At 40.3% G+C, this 21,468-nt stretch overlaps 1 protein-coding gene across 5 annotated transcripts in view; it reads left to right on the top strand.

Annotated features, from left to right (window-relative positions):
* FBXO42 (F-box protein 42) overlaps positions 1–21,468 on the top strand; it is a 91,561-nt gene that overhangs the window by 25,334 nt on the left and 44,759 nt on the right. For 4 of the 5 annotated variants that reach the window (XM_007174996.2, XM_007174997.2, XM_007174995.2 and 1 more), the window contains one exon: positions 19,061–19,327. In XM_007174996.2, the coding sequence (XP_007175058.1) occupies positions 19,078–19,327 (250 nt within the window). In that variant the 5' untranslated portion in view covers positions 19,061–19,077. Of the gene's footprint in view, positions 1–5,252; positions 5,358–19,060; positions 19,328–21,468 lie in introns of all 5 variants that reach the window. The other variant, XM_057549789.1, reaches the window with a different exon arrangement.

The raw sequence follows: 21,468 nt of genomic DNA, 5'->3' as shown, positions 1-21,468 counted from the left end.
AGTAAGTTTTACTTGAATTTTAAAATGCTTTTAAAAATGGTTTGGCCAAGATGACTTTAAGTCCCACTTCTAAAGTGCTATGATTCTTTTTTTTTTTTTTTTTTTTTGGCTCCACTGTGCGGCATGCGGGATCTTAGTTCCCTGACCAGGGATCGAACCTGCGTCCCCTGCAGTAGAAGTGAGGAGTCTTAACTATTGGACCACCACAGAAGTCCCAGTGCTATGATTCTAATGCTTATCATTCTTTGTGGCCTCCCTTTAATGTTTTCCTTCTGGGACTTAGCACTATTAAAAATTGGCAGTTTGGGGTAAGGGAGTGGGGGCTTGCTTATTTGTTTGTTTTTTGTTTTTTCAGCTAGGCCCTTGGCAACATGCAGATTTCCATAAGGATTAGTATGTCTTCAAAAATTCCAGGCATCTTCGAATCTATGATTGAATGATGGCAGTTATTTGTAATCTGTCATAGAATAATATCCTGGCATTTTCCCCCTGATCATTTTAAAGTGTCATCCCTATTGTTCATTTTACAGTTTTATACTTAGTTGACTCATTTGGTTAGCAAGGAGTTCAGGTGCAGCAAGTAGTTCAAGATTTATTTTTATTTCAGTAGCTTCATCAGTGAAGAAAAACCTATTTTATATCGTACTACCAACTAAGGCAAACTGTCTTAGTAGATGTGCTTTTGGTCACAAGGAGGGCCATGTGAAAGAATGGTCTGATATGAGTTCTTCAACACTAAACGCTTCAGGAGTACACTTGGCAACCCAGAAGTGAGTCACTAACATTAAGCTCTTCAGTAAGGGACCTTGTGATCTTCATTCATTAAAAAAGTATTTATATTGATAAGGTAACTACTAATGTGCTAGATGTACAAAGATGAATATGACTTAGTCTCTAATCTCAAGGAGTGTACAATGTAGTGGGGAAGAAAGGAATCTAGTGGAGAAGAAGCAGGTCATAGACGTGGGGGCTGTGTAAGTGAACAGACTTTTTGGTGACGTCTGTTGGAGATTAGAAGAGGTTAGTTGGCTCATCATAAATTGAAAGTTTTCAGAACAGATAAAACTTGTACAAGGGCATTTACCCATTGCTTAGATGGCATCCGTGTAGCTCACATCTATGTTTTGTCACTAGTTTAAGTTTAAATTGTATGGTAATAAAAGCTATAGTTGATTCTGGCTAGTGAAACTAATTCAAGTAGTCCTATTACAAAAGAAATGGAATCAGTGGACGGAAAAGTCTCACAAAGAAAACTCCAGGGACTTCCTTGGTGGCGCGGTGGTTAAGAATCCGCCTGCAGGGGTTTCCCTGGTGGCGCAGTGGTTAAGAATCCGCCTGCCAATGCAGGGGACATGGGTTCGAGCCCTGGTCCGGGAAGATCCCACATGCCACGGAGCAACTAAGCCTGTGGGCCACAACTACTGAGCCTGCGCTCTAGAGCCCGTGAGCCACAACCACAACAGGAGAAACCACCACAATGAGAAGCCCGCGCACGGCAACGAAGAGTAGCCCCTGCTCGCCACAACTAGAGAAAGCCCACGCACAGCAACAAAGACCCAATGCAGCCAAAAATTAAAAAAAGAAAAAAAAAAAAGAATCCACCTGCCAATGCAGGGAACACGGGTTCGAGCCCTGGTCCGGGAAGATCCCACATGCTGCGGAGCAACTAAGTCCCTGTGCCACAACTACTGAGCCTGCGCTCTAGAGCCTACAAGTCACAACTGCTGAGCCCGCGTGCCACAACTACTGAAGCCCGCGCGCCTAGAGCCGGTGCTCCGCAGTAAGAGAAGCCACCGCAATGAGAAACCTGCGCACTGCAACGAAGAGAAAGCCCCACTTGCTGCAACTAGAGAAAGCCCGCGTGCAGCAACGAAGACCCAACGCAGCCAAAAAATAAATAAATAAATAAATAAATAAACTTTCTTTAAAAGAAAGAAAACTCCAGGCCTATATAGATTTGCAAGCAATTTCTGCCAAATATTCTAGGAACAGATAATTCCAGTTTTATGTAAACTCTTCCAGAGAATGGGGGGAAAGGAACAGTCCCCAAATCAGTTTATGAAACTAGCATGATTTTGATTCCAAAACCAGGAATGGACAGTACAAGAAAGAAATTATATGTTGTGTCTCTCATGAACATAGATGCAAAAATCCTAAACTAAACATTAGCAGAATGAATCTAGCATTGTAAAACATATAATAAACTGTGGCCTAATTCAGTTTCTCTGAGGAATGCAAGCTTGTTTTAACATTAGAAAATCAATTAGTAGGGTGGTCCAGTGATGGTCCTATGGTTAAGACTCGGCGCTCCCAATGCAGGGGGCCCGGGTTCCAATCCCTGATCAGGGAACTAGATCCTGCATGCTGCAGCTAATCCCACATGTTGCAACTAAGGCCCCGCGTGCCGCAACTAAGATCCAACACAGCCAAATAAATAAATAAGTATTTTTAAAAAATCAATTAATATGGGCTTCCCTGGTGGCGCAGTAGTTGAGAATCTGCCTGCCAATGCAGGGGACACGGGTTCGAGCCCTGGTCTGGGAAGATCCCACATGCCACGGAGCAACTGGGCCCGTGAGCCACAACTACTGAGCCTGCGCATCTGGAGCCTGTGCTCCACAACAAGAAAGGCCACGATAGTGAGAGGCCCGCGCACTGCGATGAAGAGTGGCCCCCACTCGCTGCAACTAGAGAAAGCCCTCTCACAGAAACGAAGACCCAACACAGCATAAATAAATAAATTAATTAATTAATTTTAAAAAATCAATTAATATAACATTTCACCAATAGACTAACAGGAAACATGATACTTTAATAATTGGGCAAAAGCATTTGATAGACTTTTTTAAAGTATTTATTTATTTATTTATTTATGGCTGTGTTGGGTCTTCATTTCTGTGCCAGGGCTTTCTCTAGTGGTGGCAAGCGGGGGCCACTCTTCATCCCGGTGCGTGGGCCTCTCACTATCGCGGCCACTCTTGTTGTGGAGCACAGGCTCCAGACGCGCAGGCTCAGTGATTGTGGCTCATGGGCCCAGCTGCTCCACGGCACGTGGGATCTTCCCAGACCAGGGCTCGAACCCGTGTCGCCTGTATTGGCAGGCAGGGTCTCAACCACTGCGCCACCAGGGAAGCCCTGCATTTGCTAGACTTTTAAAGCCCCTTTATGATTTTAAAATCAAGTCAAATTAAAATCACTTGCTGCATACACTGCAGGTGGGAGTGTAAATTGGAACAGTCACTTTGAAAGACAGTTTGACATTATCTAGTAAAGATGTATAACCTACACCCAGCAATTTCACTCCTAAATATGTACTCTAGAGCGTTGTTTTTCAGCCTGTGGCTTGCAGCCCATTAGAATGAAGACAATTTAGTGGCATTTGACCAACGATTTTCTTAACTGGTAAATACAATAGAAAATATCAGTGTACTTTACCGTAAGGGTATTATTTTGTGAAACTTATTCCTAGCTATGTATCTGTGTATGTGTGGGTAGACTGATTTGTGAGGTGAAATGTATTTTCTTATTGTGGTTGCTGTCAAAATTTGAAAGCCACTATTCTAGAGAAGCTAAAAAATGCTCATTATTTCATAAGAGCAAAACATTGGAAACAACTGATTTCATTCAACAAGGATAAATTATGACTGATACAACAAGGTTTTGCACTGCAGTGAAAATGAACTGCAGCTACATTTAACAACTAAGCAGTGTATTGCTTAGGAATATATATGTATATTTGTTAAAAATTCTTTTTTTAAAATTTTTTAAAAATTTATTTTATTTATTTTTGGCTACATTGGGTCTTCGTTGCTGCGTGCGGGCTTTCTCTAGTTGCGGTGAGTGGGGGCTACTCTTCGTGGCGGTGCGTGGGCTTCTCATTGCAGTGGCTTCTCTTGTTGCAGAGCGCGGGATCTAGGTGCGCGGGCTTCAGTAGTTGTGGCGTGTGGGCTCAGTAGTTGTGGCGCACAGGCTTAGTTGCTCCACCGCATGTGGAATCTTCCTTGACTGGGACTCGAACCTGTGTCCCCTGCATTGGCAGGAGGATTCTTAACCACTGCACCACCAGGGTAGTCCTATGCAGTTTTTAAAAATTGTGGTAAATTTATATAACATGAAGTTTACCATTTTAATCATTTTTAACTGTACAGTTAAGTGGCATTGAGTACATTCACATTATTGTGCAACCATCACCGTTATTCATCCCAGAATGTTTTTATCTTCCCTGACTGAAACTCCATACACATTGAACAATAATTCCCTGTTCTCCCCACCCTCTAGCTCCCCTTGCAACCACCATTCTACTTTGCTGTATAACTTGAGTACTCTAGGTACCTCACATAATTGGAATCATGTAGTACTTATCCTTTCATGTCTGGCTTGTTTCACTTAGCATAATGTCTTCAGGCTTCTCCTTGTAGCATGTGTCAGAATTTCCTTCCTGTTTAAGGCTAAATAATATTCTGTTACGTGTGTATACTGCATTTTGTTTATCCGTTATCCACTGATAGACATTTGAGTTGTTTCTACCTTTTTGCTGTTGTGAACAGCGCTGCTATGAACATGGGTATACATATACCTGTTTGAGTCCCAGCTTTCAGTTCTTTTGGGTATATATCCAGGAGTGAAGTTGCTGGATCATATGGTAATTCTGACTGATTTTTTTGAGAAATTGTCATACTGTTTCCCACTGTGGCTGTACCTCTCTATGGTTTTGTCTGTATGATATATCAATATTTGGCTGTTAAAAATTAATTTTAAAAAGACAAAGCCTCCTTCTTTCCCTCTTCAGAGGTGCTGCTCCTAACTTTGACGTGTGTCTTTCTAGATCATTTTTCTATGCATATAGATATAGATATAGATACCTATGTGGATATACAATTTTGATTTGTTCCTTTGTTGTTGTTGTTGAACTGGCTGTGAAAGAGTTGTTCAGGTGCTCCCTTAAAAATAAAAATGCCTGGGATCCAACCCCCCAGATATTTTGATTAGATTGGCTTGAATGGGCTTAAGAATCTGAATTTTAATAGTTCTCAGACGATTCTGATGGGCAGCCGTTGATTTATTATTTAACGTAAGTGGTATTAATCATATTATTTTGCAGTTTTTGGAGATCTCTTCATGCCAATATATGCTGGCATACCCACATTTTAAAATACTAGTGCTTTAAATTCTGTAGCTTAGATATAGCATAATTTACATAGCCATTCTTCCATTAATGGACTTTCATTTTCCTCTTTGGCCGCACTGCGCAGCATGCAGAACTTCCCCGACCAGAGGTTGAACCCGTGCCGCCTGCAGTGGAAGAGCTACGTCTTAACCACTGGACCACCAGGGAAGTCCTATAAATGGACTTTTAGGTAGTTGCAAGTTTTTGTCATTACAGAGAAGATGCAACAAACCTTCCACTTGTGCACATGTATAGATGTTTGTGTTGGAAAGATACCTGAAAATTAACTTGCTGAGTCAAACGGCAAGTCAATACCACCAAATCCAATACATTACTGAAATTTTCCTTCTTCTGTATGAACTTTTTCTTCTTCTGAAGAAGGAAATACTTATATAGTTGACCCTTGAGCAACAGGTGTGAACTGCACGGGACCACTTATACAGGGATTTTCTTTTTCCAGTAGTAAATGCTGCAGTAATACACCATCTGGGGGTGGATATGGAGGAACCGCGTATAAGGAGGGCTGTTACTGGGTTGGCCAAAAAGTTCGTTGGGCGTTTCCGTAAGATGGCTCTAGTAGCACTTAGTTGTCTTTAACTTGATTCAAAACAATTTTGTTAGATTGTATTGTGGCAGCTGTCATATCAGCGTGCACTTAAAAAAAAACCCATCAAAATTGGTGAATTTTTGTGTAGCCATTTGAATATTGACGATGGAAGAAAAAAAGCAACATTTTCGGCACATATTATGCTTTATTATCTCAAGAAAGGTAAAAACGCAACTGAAACTCACAAAAAGATTTGTGCAGTGTATGGAGAAGGTGCTGTGACTGATCAAATGCGTCAAAAGTGGTTTGGGAAGTTTCATGCTGGAGATTTCTCACTGGACGATGCTCCACGGTAGGGTAGACCAGTTGAAGTTGATAGCGATCAAATCGAGACATTAATTGAAAACAATCAACGTTATAGCACGCAGGAGATAACCGACATGCTCAAAATATCCAAATCAAGTGTTGAAAATCATTTGCACTAGCTTGGTTATGTTGATCGCTTTGATGTTTGGGTTCCGTATAAGTTAGGTGAAGAAAACCTTCTTGACCATATTTCCGCATGCGATTCTCTACTTAAATGTAACGAAAATGTTCTGTTTTTAAAACAAATTGTGACGGGCGATGAAAAGTGGATACTGTACAATAATGTGGAACAGAAGAGATCATGGGGCAAGTGAAATGAACTTCCATCAACCACACCAAAGGCTGGTCTTCATCCAAAGAAGGTGATGTTGGGACTTCCCTGGTGGCACAGTGGTTAAGAATCCACCTGCCAATGCAGGGGACACAGTTCGAGCCCTGGTCTGGGAAGATCCCATATGCTGCGGAGCAACTGGGCCCGTGCACCACAACTACTGAGCCTGCGCTCTAGAGCCCACGAGCCACAACTACTGAAGCCCATGCACCTAGAGCCCATGCTCCGCAACAAAGGGAAGCCCCCGCTTGCTGCAACTAGAGGAAGCCCGCGCGCAGCAACGAAGACCCAATGCAGCCAAAAATAAATAAATAAATTTATTTTAAAAAACCCAAAAAACAAGGTGATGCTGTGTATATGGTGGGATTGGAAGGAAGTCCTCTATTATGAGCTCTTTCCTGAAAACAAATGATTAATTCCAACAAGTACTGCTCCCAGTTAGACCAACCAAAAGCAGCAGTTGTCGAAAAGCGTCTGGAATTAGTCAATAGAAAATGCATTATCTTCTATCAGGATAATGCAAGACTGCATGTTTCTTTGATGACCAGGCAAAAACTGTTACAGCTTGTCTGGGAAGTTCTGATTCATCCACTGTATTCCACCAGACATTGCACCTTTAGATTTCCATTTATTTCAATCTTTACAAAATTCTCTTAATGGGAAAAATTTCAGTTCCCTGGAAGACTGTAAAAGACACCTGGAACAGTTCTTTGCTCGAAAAGATAAAAAGTTTTGGGAAGATGGAATTATGAAGTTGCCTGAAAAATGGCAGAAGGTAGTGGAACAAAATGGTGAATACATTGTTCAGTAAAGTTCTTGGTGAAAATGAAAAATGTGTCTTTTATTTTTACTTGAAAACTGAAGGAACTTTTTGGCCAACCCAATAGTTATACGCAGATTTCAACTGAGTGGAGGAGGGTAGACGCCCCTAATTCCCACCTTGTTCAAGGATCAGCTATACAAGAAGTCCTGTGCAATAGCAGAAATACTTGTATAAGATACGTTGATATATTTAAAAGAAACTTAAAATCAATTGCTGTTATTTTTTTTTAATTTTGGGGAAAATATTAATGATACAGAGCTGATTATGCAAAGTAAAATGAATTTGATTTTTAAAATGCTATTCCTTCTGGGAATTCCCTGGCTGTCCAGTGGTTAGGACTCTGCACTTCCACTGCAGGGGCCACGGATTTGATCCCTGGTCAGGGGACAAAGATCCTTCAAGTTGCACGGCATGGCCAAAAATAATAATAATAATAAAATAAAACTTAAAAAAAAATTTCTTCCTTCCATTGAAATAGATCTGCAGTGGATGACTGAACTAGAAAGTTGTTAGCCCTTCTTAAAACTGAAACCATGAAGTGATGATTGCTTTAACCATCCTTAACCCAGGGGAGACTTTTATTTTCCTTATTATTTCATAGACTTTCCTCTGGATTTTGAAGAGTTTTCTAACTTAGATCATTTTGGAATGAGGTTTGGACTTGTTCCTTTTTTTCCTTTCTCTTTTTTCTTTTTTTTTTTAATGTGTCATAAAATAGCATCTTATGTTTTAAACTTTAGCTTCTATGGGAAGTTTTGAAGCTCTATGGTTTGACTGTAATATCCCTAATAACAGTAATAAAATTTGATATATTCCATTGCAGTTTAAAAGAAAAAAAGGTGCCACAGTTAAGTCTTGTTAAAAATACAGACCTTAAGAACTTAGTGGGGGAAACACATGAGAATAAAAGCATTACAAATTCACCAGCCAATGAGACAAAAGAGCAGCTAAGCTATTTCTGAAAGAAATCAGGTTACATTCATCTTTCATGCATTCTTGCCAGTAGCCATCATTGTCTCTCTTTTTCTAGCATTTGGAAATGGTTTCCCAGCATGCTGGGAGTTTTAATTTAAATTAGCCTTTAAAAAATTTCAGACTGTATAACTTGTTTAAATTATGGGATTTTTTTTTCACAAAGTAAATAACTAGTAAAATGAAATAGCCTGACATAGTAGTGAAATAGTAGTCCCAAAAATATTGGTTCAGGTTCATATTGTCTTGAGGGTTTGTGCATGCGTGTGTTTATAAGGTTTTCTTTCTTGGAAGGAAAAGCCTTTATTCAGAGATTATGATTTCCAACTTGTTCACGTTTTTAAACGTCCTTTTATGAAACTATGACGATATTAGATGGTAGGATTTGTGGGTGTGGGTAGGTAGTTTGTTTTTTTTTTTTTTTTCCTGCCTTATTTGGGAAAATAAAAAGTTGTCGGCCCTATCTCAGTTCAAAAAAACTTGCTGGTCTGTGAAATTCAGAGGTCTGGGAACCATTGTGATAGAACCTTTCCCCAAAAGGCTAAGAGAATCCTGGTATGCAGTGGTTTTGCGTACTCCTCCCTTGTTTTCAGAATGAGGGTACATAATGGCAGAAATATCAGAACATCTTAAAAATAGTAATGACTTGGGACTTCCCTGGTGGCGCAGTGGTTAAGACTCTGCACTCCCAATGCAGAGGGCCCGGGTTCCATTCCTGGTCAGGGAACTAGATCCCACATGCATGCTACAACTAAGAGTTCGCATGCTGCAACTGAGAAGCCCATATGCCGCAACTAAGACCCAGTGCAACCAAATAAATAAATAAATATTTTTTTAAAATAGTAATGATTTGCTTAAGTACTATACATTTTATTTATTTTTAATTTTTAAAATTTAAAAAATTTTTTTGGTTGCACCACGCAGCTTACAGGATCTTAGTTCTCTGACCAGGGATCAAACCCGTGCCCCCTGCAGTGGAAGCATGAAGTCTTAACCACTGGGCTGCCAGGGAAGTCCCTTATGCCCCATTGTTACCCTCTAGTTTTATTTGTCTTTAACCATCTGAAATCTGTGATTTTATTATTTTTCATTTAAATTTTTGATATGAAGTTTCCGGTTTTTTCAATCAGAATATCTAGAAATGAACATTTAGGTTTTGTTGTTGACTCTGAAATGAATTCATAAAGCTTTGTTTGCTTATTCATTCAGCAGCCTTTTGCTGAGTGTGTATATGGATGCAAGAAATAGAATTATTTTCTTTTGTGCCCTGAGGGGAGAGGAGGAGGCAGACAGACAACAGTATAGTAATTGCTAGTATGAAGGCAGGTACTTAGTATTGTGGAAGCACAGAGGGAGAGGTAGGTGTGCTTTGAGCGTTTCTGCAGCCTGGTGCAGTCAGTTTTGAGTTAACACAGTTTACTACTGTTACAGTATGGTTATTTGCCCCTTTTGCATTTTCTTACTTTCCTAAATAATTATTTTCAAGAGGAAAATAATTTCCAAGCCTAGAAAATTGCACCTTTTAATGCACCTTTTCTCTAACTCTCCTCTGATTTGTACTACACTTCAAATGAAAGCCTTTTGTTTAAAATCACTGTTACAGTTAAATTATTATCATTATTATTTTTTCTGGGCTCTGTATTCTGTTTATCATTATTTTTTATAAATTTATTTATTTATTTTTGGCTGCGTTGGGTCTTCGTTGCTGTGCGCGGGCTTTCTCTAGTTGCAGCAAGCGGGGGCTACTCTTCGTTGTGGTGCGCGGGCTTCTCATTGAGGTGGCTTTCCTTGTTGCAGAGCATGGGCTCTAAGCGCACGGGCTTCAGTAGTTGTGGCACGCCAGCTCAGTAGTTGTGGCTCTCGGACTCCAGAGCATAGGCTCAGTAGTTGTGGCACACGGGCTTGGTTGCTCCGTGGCAGGCGGGATCTTCCCGGACCAGGGCTCAAACCCGTGTCCCCTGCGTTAGCAGGCGGATTCTTAACCACTGTGCCACCAGGGAAGTCCTACAGTTAAATTATTACAATTAGAATTACTCTATACTTTGTATATTATTATTGTCTTCTCTTAAAATCTAAAAATTCAAGATCTCACGAAATATAAATTTTAGTGTTAAAGTTTTGTTATACTTTTTTCATTTTATACCACATGAAACATTTTGCTGAACCTAGAGTATATGGTTCTCCATATGGAATTTTCAGAACCTAGAATATCTTCATTGATGATTGAAACCAGTACATTTTTCTCAACCATTTATACTTAGTAAAATCCTTTGGCTGCTATATATGAATATGGGGAATGGCCCTGAGAACTGTACATTTCTGCTACTATTCTGTAACAGTCATAAAATGCTTTCATTTAACATCAGCCATTGCAAAGGATAAGAAAGTATACTGATGGGTAGTTTGGGGAAAAACTTTATTTTCTGTTTCATTAAAGGGACTCTTACTTGGATAACACAGAGATGAGTTAACCATTTAAAAAGAACAAACCTCACTGCAGCTGATATCTGTTATTAAATTTGGAATGCTTTCTAGAAACAGCTCTCTGAATTTACTTGTCAAAATAGCTCACAGTTTGCTAATAGCAACAGTAGTTATGCCAAATTATTCTATTTCTAGACTTTTTTTTATCAAAACATTGACTGTCAGGAGCTAAGGAGTCTCCAGATTATGAGCTTCTGTTAATGTAGATAAAATATTAAGTAGTTTGTACATGTGGTAAAATGCCCATCGAGTAAAAAAGTTTTTGCCCTTTTAAAAAAGATTTTCTTTTTTTATCATTCTTTTTAAATTTATTTTATTTTTGGCTGCGTTGGATCTTCATCACTGCGCGGGCTTTCTCTAGTTGCAGCAAGCAGAGGCTACTCTTTGTTGCAGTGCACAGGCTTCTCATTGCGGTGGCTTCTCTTGTTGTGGAGCATGGGCTCTAGGCACACGGGCTTCAGTAGTTGTGACACGTGGGCTCAGTAGTTGTGTTGCACGGGCTTAGTTGCTCCATGGCATGTGGGATCTTCCCAGATCAGGACTCGAACCCATGACCCTGAGTTGGCAGGCGGATTCTTAACCACTGCGCCACCAGGGAAGCCCAGTTTTTGCCCTTTTGTCCTAAAAGTAATTCTGTAAGTGGCAAAGAATATCGTACAGGAGACAGTAACTTGAAAATCTTTCATCTTTCCACCTTCCCCCATTTCATTCTCTGGGATGCTACCTATTCTTCAAAGCCAAAATCCTTGCTTCTGTGTTACTTCCTTCTCATACTAGTTGGAAGCCATCTCTTCCTTCCCTGAACTGCTAGAGCTTCTTGTTTGGTACCACAGTCTGTCCTGTGCTGGTATTCTTTATGTGTCTTTAGCTCTTACTGGGTTAATCTCTTTGAGAGGAAATAGTGTCATATCTTGTTTTTATAACTCCCATGAGATCTAAGCACAGTATTTTCACATATAGCAAATGTTCCATTGGTATTTATTGAGTACATGAAGGTTCCATTGGTATTTATTGAGTACATGAAGGTAGAGATTTATATTTTACCATTTTTTCACTTGTTGTAACTTTTTCATTTGACCTAGTACAATGATGATAATAATGGTGGTATATTAATAAGAAGAAGACTTATTATCATCTTAGATTGGATCATATTGTGGTCTGTAAATCTTCATTCAACAGTATTTTATATTTTCAAGGATAGTATTTAATACTTAGCTCACGGGACTTCCCTGGTGGCGCATTGGATAAGACTCCACGCTCCTAATGCAGGGGGTCCGGGTTCGATCCCTGGTTAGGGAACTAGATCCTATGTGCATGCCATAACTGAGAGCTTGCATGCCACAGCTAAGGAGCTCATGTGCTCACGGGCCACAACTAAGGAGCCCGCGAGCCGCAAGTAAGGAGCCCATGTGCTGCAACTAAGGAGCCCGCCTGCCACAACTAAGACCCAGCACAACCAAATAAATAAATAAATATTTTTTAAAAAAATGTTTAGCTCCCATTAGTGTGGCTGGGGTGGGTAACTTCATGAGTTCATAATGATGTCTGTGCAGGGTTGCTACTTTGCCCCTGAAGCTTGAGAGGCCCTCATGCTGATGGATGACTGTGGGTGCTTTCCATTCAATCCAGCTACGCATTCTTTAGTTAAGTCTCAGTGCTTTATTTTACCATCATCATTAAGGTTCTTCCTTAATTGTATTTTTTAACCTTTTGAAATTGTGAAGAATAAGCTTGATTGTATTTTAAATGTTCAATTTCCTTTCAGGTAAGTGAAGTGTATTCTGATTTTCTTAAGAAAAGAAAATGTGTTTACTCCAAGAGGATTGTCAGATGTCTAGTTGTGTAGAAATCAAAGGTACAACTGGTCAGATGTTGTACTAGGCAGTGATTGTTACATGGATAACAAAGTAGTTTCATTCCCATCTTGAATTTCTTTGAATCGATTTTAACCCTTCACAAGTTAATCTGTTTCCTCCAATAAGTTCAGAGGAGTTTGTTGCCATCTGCTGTCTTTACAGAATCTTTATGAAGTAGGTGGGGAACTTTCATTACTTACGGATAGAGAGATTTTCCTGTCTTAACTGTGTGACTTAGCCTGGGTAACAGATCATTATTCCTAGAAACAGTAGCCAGATCTCCCAGTCTCAAAGTCTTAACCTTAATTTAAACTCCAGAAGGGCAAAATATTTGGGTTTTAAAAATTGGTTTGTATTTAGTTGGATATAGTGTAGTAGTTTTTCAAAGGAAAAGATACAGCTGGGCCAAATAAATGGTTTCTCTTCAGTACCATCTCTCTTGACCCAGCAACGGGTCATTGGGTATGGCTCAGGAGTCTGGCAGCAGACTCTCAGGCCAGTGTACACCTTTTGACATGAAAAAATGAAAAACTGTTTCAAAGTGTCTCTATATCCTCTGGGAGTATGAGTGATGATTTCATTACCTAATCATGGTCATGAAAATGAAGGGCTGTGCAAATTGGTTCAGGGCACGTAATTACAGAGGATTTGCATCTGAGCCCATACCTGTGTGTTCTCATTGGCATCTGTGCTCAAAGCCAAGTTAGCAAACATGCCCTCGGGGGCATGAGGTTTGCTGCTTTTATGGACAGTGAAATGGTTGAACAATGAGAATTGCTTAAAACTTGGAATTACAAAAGTATGAGTCCCTTTATTTAGGCTTGCTAATTGTACTTTGAGAAGGTTTGGAAAGAGAGTAAGAAGTTGTTTTATTGAGCCAAACCGATGTATTTTGCTTGGGAAAAAATAGTAATATAAATAACCTTTTGCAGCCTTCATTGATTCAGTTTGTTCAGAAGCAGACCCTCAGCTCACAGTCTGTCAAGATGTGTAAGGGAGCAGTTGTATTTCACATGCTATATTTAATTCAAATGTGAAAGATGCAGCCGAACTCAAGGAATCTGTCTCTTTGGACTCTTTTCCTTGGTGAATTTCAGAGCTGAGTGAGGGTTAAATATATGAGAAAGTCAATAAATAAAGGAATATAGTCAATGGGAGATGAAAAATGATAACTTGCAGGGGAAAGAGTAAGAAGGATTGTGGGAAGTGATATTTTTTCCAGTGGAAAAAGACACTTTTGTGGGAGAGGGGGCAAGAAAAATCTAATTATTGTTTTCTGTTTTATGTAACTGTACTCTTTTTTAAAAGACTTTTAGAAATTTTATATTGGAGTATATTTGATTAACAATGTTGTGTTAGTTTCAGGTGTACAGCATAGTGATTCAGTTATACATATAAATGTGTCTATTCTTTTTCAAATTCTTTTCCCGTTTAGGTTATTACAGAATATTGAGCAGAGTTCCCTGACAGTAGGTCCTTGTTGGTTATCTGTTTTAAATATAGCAGTGTGTACATGTCAATCCCAAACTCCCAATCTATCCCTCCTCCCCCCCTCCCCCCGATAACCATAAATTCATTCTCTAAGTCTGTGAGTCTGTTTCTGTTTTGTAAATAAGTTCATTTGTATCATTATTTTTAAGATTCCGCGTACAAGCGATATCATATGATATTTGTCTTTCTCTCTCTGACTTCACTTAGTATGATAATCTTCAAGTCCATCCATGTTGCTGCAAATGGCATAATTTCATTCTTTTTAATGGCTGAGTAATATTCCATTGTATATGTCTACCACATCTTCTTTATCCATTCATCTGTCGATGGACATTTAGGTTGTTTTCATGTCTCGGCTATTGTAAACAGCGCTGCAGTGAACACTGGGGTGCATGTATCCTTTTGAACCATGTTTTTCTCTGGATATATGCCCAGGAGTGGGGTTGCTGGATCATATGGTAGCTCTATTTTTAGTTTTTTAAGGAACCTCCATACTGTTCTCCATAGGCTGTACCAATTTACATTCCCACCAGCAGTGTAGGAGGGTTCACTTTTCTCCACACCCTCATCAGCATTTATTATTTGTAGATTTGTTTGTTTGGCTGTGCCGTGCAGCTTGCAGGAACTTAGTGCCCTGACCAGAGATTGAACCCAGGCCCTGGACAGCGAAAGCACGGAGTTTTAACCACTGGACCACCAGGGAATTCCCTATAGATTTTTTTCTTAATGATGGCCATTCTGACTGGTGTGAAGTGATATCTCATTGTAGTTTTGATTTGCATTTCTCTGATAATTAGAGATGTTGAGCATCTTTTCATGTGCCTCTTGGCCATCTGTATGTCTTCTTTGAAGAAATGTCTATTTAGGTCTTTTGCCGTTATTTTGATTGGGTTGTTTGTTTTTTTGATATTGAGCCTCATAAGCTGTTTGTAAATTTTAGAGAGAGACTAATCTCTTGTCAGTTGCATAGTTTGCGAATATTTTCTCCCATTCTGTGGGTTGTCTTTTCGTTTTGTTTATGGTTTCCTTTGCTGTGCAAAAGCTTTTGAGTTTAATTAGGTCCCATTTGTTTATTTTTGTTTTTATTTCCATTACTCTAGGAGATGGCTCAAAAAAGATATTGCTGCGATTTATGTCAAAGAGTGTTCTGCCTGTGTTTTCCTCTTAAGAGTTTTATAGTATTCCCTCTTATATTTAGGTCTTTAATCCATTTTGAGTTTATTTTTGTGTATGGTGTTAAAGAATGTTCTAATTTCACTTTTTTACATATAGCTGTCCAGTTTTCCCAGCACCATTTATTGAAGAGACTGTCTTTCCTCCATTGTATAGTCTTGCCTCTTTTGTTGTTGATTAATTGACCATAGATGTGTGGGTTTATTTCTGGGCTTTCTATCCTGTTCCATTGATCTATATTTCTGTTTTTGTGCCAGCATCATACTGTTTTGATGACTGTAGCTTTGTGGTATAGTCTGAAGTCAGGGAGCCTGATTCCTCCAGCTCCATTTTTCTTTCTCAGGATTGCTTTGGTTATTCAGGGTCTTTTGTTTCTCTAATTTTTGTTTCTCTAATTTTTGTTGCAAAAAATTTAAGATTTTTTGTTCTAGTTCTGTGAAAAATGCCATTGGTAATTTGATAGGGATTGCATTGAATCTGTAGATTGCCTTGGGTAGTATAGTCATTTTGATATGTAACTGTTCTCTTTAGGGTAGGAGTTCGGGCTAGAAATGGAAAGGCCTTCCTCTAGCAAGTTAAGCATGTGGAAAAACAGTTCACTGAAAGTAGGGCAGATGTGGCTAACTATCTAGGATTTTTTATTTAACACAATTTATAGTGAACCTATCACAATACTTCTCTACTTTTGAGGAATGGAGGAAATTGCTGCTGCCCTCCCTCTGCCACCACCACTCTCCCCCAACTAGGAGGATTTAGGCTACTCCCCTACCTTTTTTTTTTGTCTGCATTGGGTCTTCGTTGCTGCACGTGGGCTTTCTTTAGTTGCAGCGAGTGGAGGCTACTCTTCGTTGTGGTGCATGGGCTTCTCATTGCGATGGCTTCTCTTGTTGCGGAGCATGGGCTCTAGGCACACAGGCTTCAGTAGTTGCAGCACGCAGGCTCAGTAGTTGCGGCACACAGGCCCTAGAACGTGTGGGCTTCAGTAGTTGTGGCACGTGGGCTCAGTAGTTGTGGCTCACAGGCTCTAGAGCGCAAGCTCAGTAGTTGTGGCACACGGGCTTAGTTGCTCCGTGGCATGTGGTATCTTCCTGGACCAGGGCTCGAACCTGTGTCCCCAGCATTGGCAGGTGGGTTCTTAACCACTGTGCCACCAGGGACGTCCCTCCCCTACTTCTAATTAGGCACCAGTTCATCATCATCAAGATTCTAGCAGCCACTTTGCTAGGACACATTGCAGTATCATGAGCTAATTTTGTAGATGAATTATGTTGGGAGCAATTTCATGAGTTTTGACTCATGTTTTTCTTAATGTGATCATTCTTCCAGTTTTTTTTTTTTTCATTCTTCCAGTTTTTAAGATGTTGTACATAATTAGTATGTGAATTACAGGAGTGGTAGAGATGAGGTTGGAGGTTTCTTTGCTCTCCTCGCACCACCACCCCCCTCACCTTTTGGAACATTTCAGATCTTTCTCAAGGCCCCAAAGTATATTTCAGAGTCACTCTTCTCTTCCTGTTATTTCTTATCCTTCTTGTTAGTGCTGGAGGGAATGCTGGAAATTTGTAAGGTGGATGGCATAGTGAATGGTCAGGGTAGGTGTGTATGGTCAAGGGAATAGATGTATTAAAAAATTATAAAACGAACTCAGATGCCCCTTCAAGAAATGACTTGCTGCCCGTTTGTAAGGAGTGTAGCAAAAGAAAGCTGTTAGTCCTTTCAGGGTCTGCCACAGCATTGGAAACAAGATCATGCTCTTCTCAGGGCAGGCAGTGGTGGTGAGCAGAGCAGTTATCTAAGAGCCTCACCTTCTTGCCCAACACTGGAGTCCTCTACCTGGCCGTCCTTGCTCCTGAGCTCTCTGTTGTACAGGTTTTGTCAGATCTGCCTCATGGTCTGATGGCTCCTCCTGCTAAATCCTATTCTTTTCTTCTCATAAGAGTTCTCCCCATTAAACCTTTCTCGTTCCTAATTTTATTTGAGCATCTGCTTCCTCTAGAATCTAACCTGTGACACACTTCTTACATAAATCACCCTATTTCCTTCATTTTACTGTTTTTACCTCAGGCTTTGCATGAAACATCAGTGGTGCAGTATAAATGAATTGCCTGCCTCTGTGTATGTTTTATTTATTTATTTTTAATTTATTTTAAATTTATTTATTTTTGGCTGTGCTGGGTCTTTGTCGCTGCGTGCGGCTTTCTCTAGTTGCAGTGAGCAGGGGCTACTCTTCGTTGTGGTGCGCAGGCTTCTCATTGTGGTGGCTTCTCTTGTTGCAGAGCATGGGCTCTAGGCGCGGGCTCAGTAGTTGTGGCTCACAGGCTCTAGAGCGCAGGCTCAGTAGCTGTGGTGCACGGGCTTAGTTGCTCCACGGCATGTGGGATCTTCCCAGACCAGGGCTCGAACCCATGTCCCCTGAATTGGCAGACGGATTCCCACTGCGCCACCAGGGAAGTCCCTCTGTGTGTGTTTTAACTTGTGCTCTTCCTAGAAGATTCAAGGAATACAGGTAGCACAAAGACATTTAAAAATGCCCATAATATTTTTTAAAAAATTAATTAACCTCCACTAGAGGTAACTGTTAATGGTGGCTTTTTTTTTTAAATTTATTTATTTATTATTTTTGGCTGTGTTGGGTCTTCGTTTCTGTGCGAGGGCTTTCTCCAGTTTTGGCGAGCAGGGGCCACTCCTCTTCGCGGTGCGCGGGCCTCTCACTGTCGCGGCCTCCCTTGTTGTGGAGCACGGACTCCAGACGCGCAGGCTCAGTAGCTGTGGCTCACGGGCCCAGCTACTTCGCGGCATGTGGGATCCTCCCAGACCAGGGCCCGAACCTGCGTCCCCCGCATTGGCAGGCAGATTCTCAACCACTACGCCACCAGGGAAGCCCTATGGTGGCTTATTTTGGTAAGCTTTAGAGAAGTGCATTAAGTGTTCACCTGGGTGAATTTTTCACAAACTGAACACATCTGTGTAACCATCACCCAATCAGGAAGCTTTACCACTACCCCAGGAGCCTCCCAGTCATTACCTTTGGTAACCGCTATCCTCACTTGCAACAACATAAATTAATTTTGCCTAGTTTTGAACTTGATATAAGCATGGTCATGTAGTATGTACTATTTTGTCTTCTTTGCTCAGTATTATGTTTAAGAGATTTATCCATGTGTGTATCTGTGGTTCCTTGCTGTATAGTATTCTGTTGTGTGAATGTACCACAATCTACCTGTTCTTTTGGTGGTGGGCATTTGTATTATTTCCAGTTTTTCACTCCTTGGATCTGTTATGATGTTTTCTAGTATAAATATTGCCTTGTGTTTGGTATTATAGCTAGTTAAGCCTGTTATTGAAATATTTATTATCCTCTTAAGTGAATTACCTTGTATAAAAGCTTAAAAAAACCTGTCATTTCTTATTCCAATATCCTCAGAATGTTCTTTTAGGACCCACAGTTAGTTTTTTCTTCTAAATTTGAGGTCTTGAATCATATTACTGGCCAAGGGAAGCTAGTTACTGTTCCCTTTGCTGTCTGCCAATCAGATCCTTGAGTTAGAGGAGTTGTTGAGAACAAGTTTTTTGGTTTTATGGTTATACCAGAACTCAGCTGTCACTCTGGTTTTCAGTGGAGAGAAAAAATACCATCAGAAGCCTTTAGGGATTTATTAGATATTTGGGATGGCCTTGGTATTTGAGCTGTACTTGATAAATTAAGGTGGCTCACTGGTATGGGAAAGTGCTAAAGGACAGATTTCAGACTGAGCATCTAAAAGAAATCATGAACAGCTTGGATGCCTTGCCTGAGTTATTTCAGAACTTCAGACAGTGTATACTGATGTTTGTTTCTTTCCCGCTGTAGCTGTCAAGTGGAATGTCATGGCCAGCTCCTCGGACAGTGAAGATGATAGTTTCATGGCTGTGGACCAAGAAGAAACTGTGCTGGAAGGGACAATGGAGCAAGATGAGGAGCCCCACCCAGTATTGGAGGTTGAGGAGACTAGACATAATAGGTCCATGTCTGAGCTGCCAGAAGAGGTTTTGGAGTATATCCTGTCCTTTCTTTCACCATACCAAGAACACAAAACTGCAGCCCTTGTCTGCAAACAGTGGTACCGACTTATTAAAGGTACTGTGGAAAGTGGAAAGTTTTATTTATTTATTTAAAATTTGTTTGAATCATTTATTTTTACCTCCCAATTTCATTTTCTCTTTTCTTCCTTAAATTTATTGTGGTTCTAAAATTTAGTGTTAGATGATTAGCACTGTACATGTTTCTTTTCTCTTTATCCTACCTAATTTTATGAACAGCTTGAATACCATAGTATTTAATCCAATTTCCAGTTTTAAAATGAGGATTCTTTTTCTGCATATTCTTGGAGTTGATCTGGTAAGTTGTATTGTTCTTGAATAGGTAGAGTAGGGATGGATATGGATTGACAGTAATAGCTAACCTTCATATAACTCTTACTATTGTCAGGACTATTATAACTGCTTTACAATCTTCATAGCGAACTATGAATAGCTTAAAGTAGCTAATTGTGGCAGATGTGGGATTATGAAAGCATTTACTGCTTGATTTTATCTCTAAACAGCACAGGCCCTATGTATGTCTTTTACTTTTTAAATGAGTTTCTCCTTTTTTTTCCCCCTCCATTTTCTAATCAAGATTTCAACTTTGGCTAAATGTTGAGGTTACTAGTTGTACTGTAGTTTTAATTAATAGCAGTTACTTGGTTTCATTCCATTTTAGGTGGAAAGGGCCCATTTTTTGAATGAAGATGACCGAGTCAGTTGAATAATCTTTGATCAAAGCAAGGGTCGTATCAATTTTTTCTTTCCTGTTGGGAACAAAGCAGCCAGAGATACGAGAGAGAAAAACTTTTAGATCAGAATCAGTCTTAAAATCTTTTCCTCAAATCAGAGTGATTCTCTGAGGATTAGGGTCCCTGTCATTTGTCCAAAGTCCAACCTAGAAGGCTAATAAGGACCAGCTGTGTTGAAACTGCTTTCTGGGCCCTGTGCTCATCTGCTCACAACTGGTAATACTGGTATGCACAGCCTGCTTCTGTTTGCAGAGTTAATGGACTCTTCAGGAGAGATTGGCTCCCTACACTGTGGAAATAGATGGTTTCACCTCTAAAATAGAGGTGGAGGATCACAGACGAGGGTTGGTGATCTAATCAAATATATGAATTTATTCTTAGGTTTTATTTGGCATTCTTACCATTTTGATCTTCCTTTAAGAGAGAAGAACCTTAACCTAGTACTTGCAGTCTTAGATCTTCTGGGGAAGTCACTGCCAAGACAGCTTTTTTTCCCCTCGATCATTATGTATCTGTCGTTTATTCATTACTGCCTTACCTCATGTCAACATCTGCAAATCTGCATTACTTCCCCAGTGCGTAGTTGGCAGTATGGTCACACATTAAAAATGGGTATGTCTTTTTTTTTTCTTTTTTTAAACATCTTTATTGGGGTATAATTGCTTTACAATGGTGTGTTAGTTTCTGCTTTATAAGAAAGTGAATCAGCTCTACATATACATATATCCCCATATCCCCTCCCTCTTGTGTCTCCCTCCCACCCTCCCTATCCCACCCCTCTAGGTGGTCACAAAGCACTGAGCTGATCTCCATTTGCTATGCGGTTGCTTCCCACTAGCTATCTATTTTACATTTGGTAGGGTATATATGTCCATGCCACTCTCTCCCTTCGTCCCAGCTTACCATTCCCATTCCCCGTGTCCTCAAGTCCATTCTCTACATATGCGTCTTTATTCCTCTCCTGCCCCCAGGTTCTTCAGAACGAAAAAATGGCCATGTCTTTTTAATATTCCATTTCTTAACTGTGAGTTCAACCAAGGGATAATGATCATCATTAGAAAACATGTTCTGTGATCCTGCTTAAGGATCCACTAAGGTGACATAAATTCAAGAATGATACAGTCTTTCAAAATACAAATAACTGGGGCTTCCCTGGTGGCGCAGTGGTTGAGAATCCGCCTGCCAATGCAGGGGACACGGGTTCGAGCCTTGGTCCGGGAAGATCCCACATGCCGTGGAGCAACTAAGTCCGTGCACCACAACTACTGAGCCTGCACTCTAGAGCCCGCGGGCCACAACTACTGAGCCCACGTACCACAACTACTGAAGCCCACGCGCCTAGAGCCCGTGCTCTGCAACAAGAGAAGCCACCACAATGAGTAGCCCTTGCACCGCAATGAAGAGTAGCTCCCGCTCACCGCAACTAGAGAAAGCCAGCATGCAA

This window comes from Balaenoptera acutorostrata, chromosome 1, assembly GCF_949987535.1.
Source record: "Balaenoptera acutorostrata chromosome 1, mBalAcu1.1, whole genome shotgun sequence".
NCBI classification, from domain to species: domain Eukaryota; kingdom Metazoa; phylum Chordata; class Mammalia; order Artiodactyla; family Balaenopteridae; genus Balaenoptera; species Balaenoptera acutorostrata.
The sequence above is the reverse complement of the archived record's forward strand: the minus strand, read 5'-3'. Positions and strand labels throughout refer to the sequence as shown.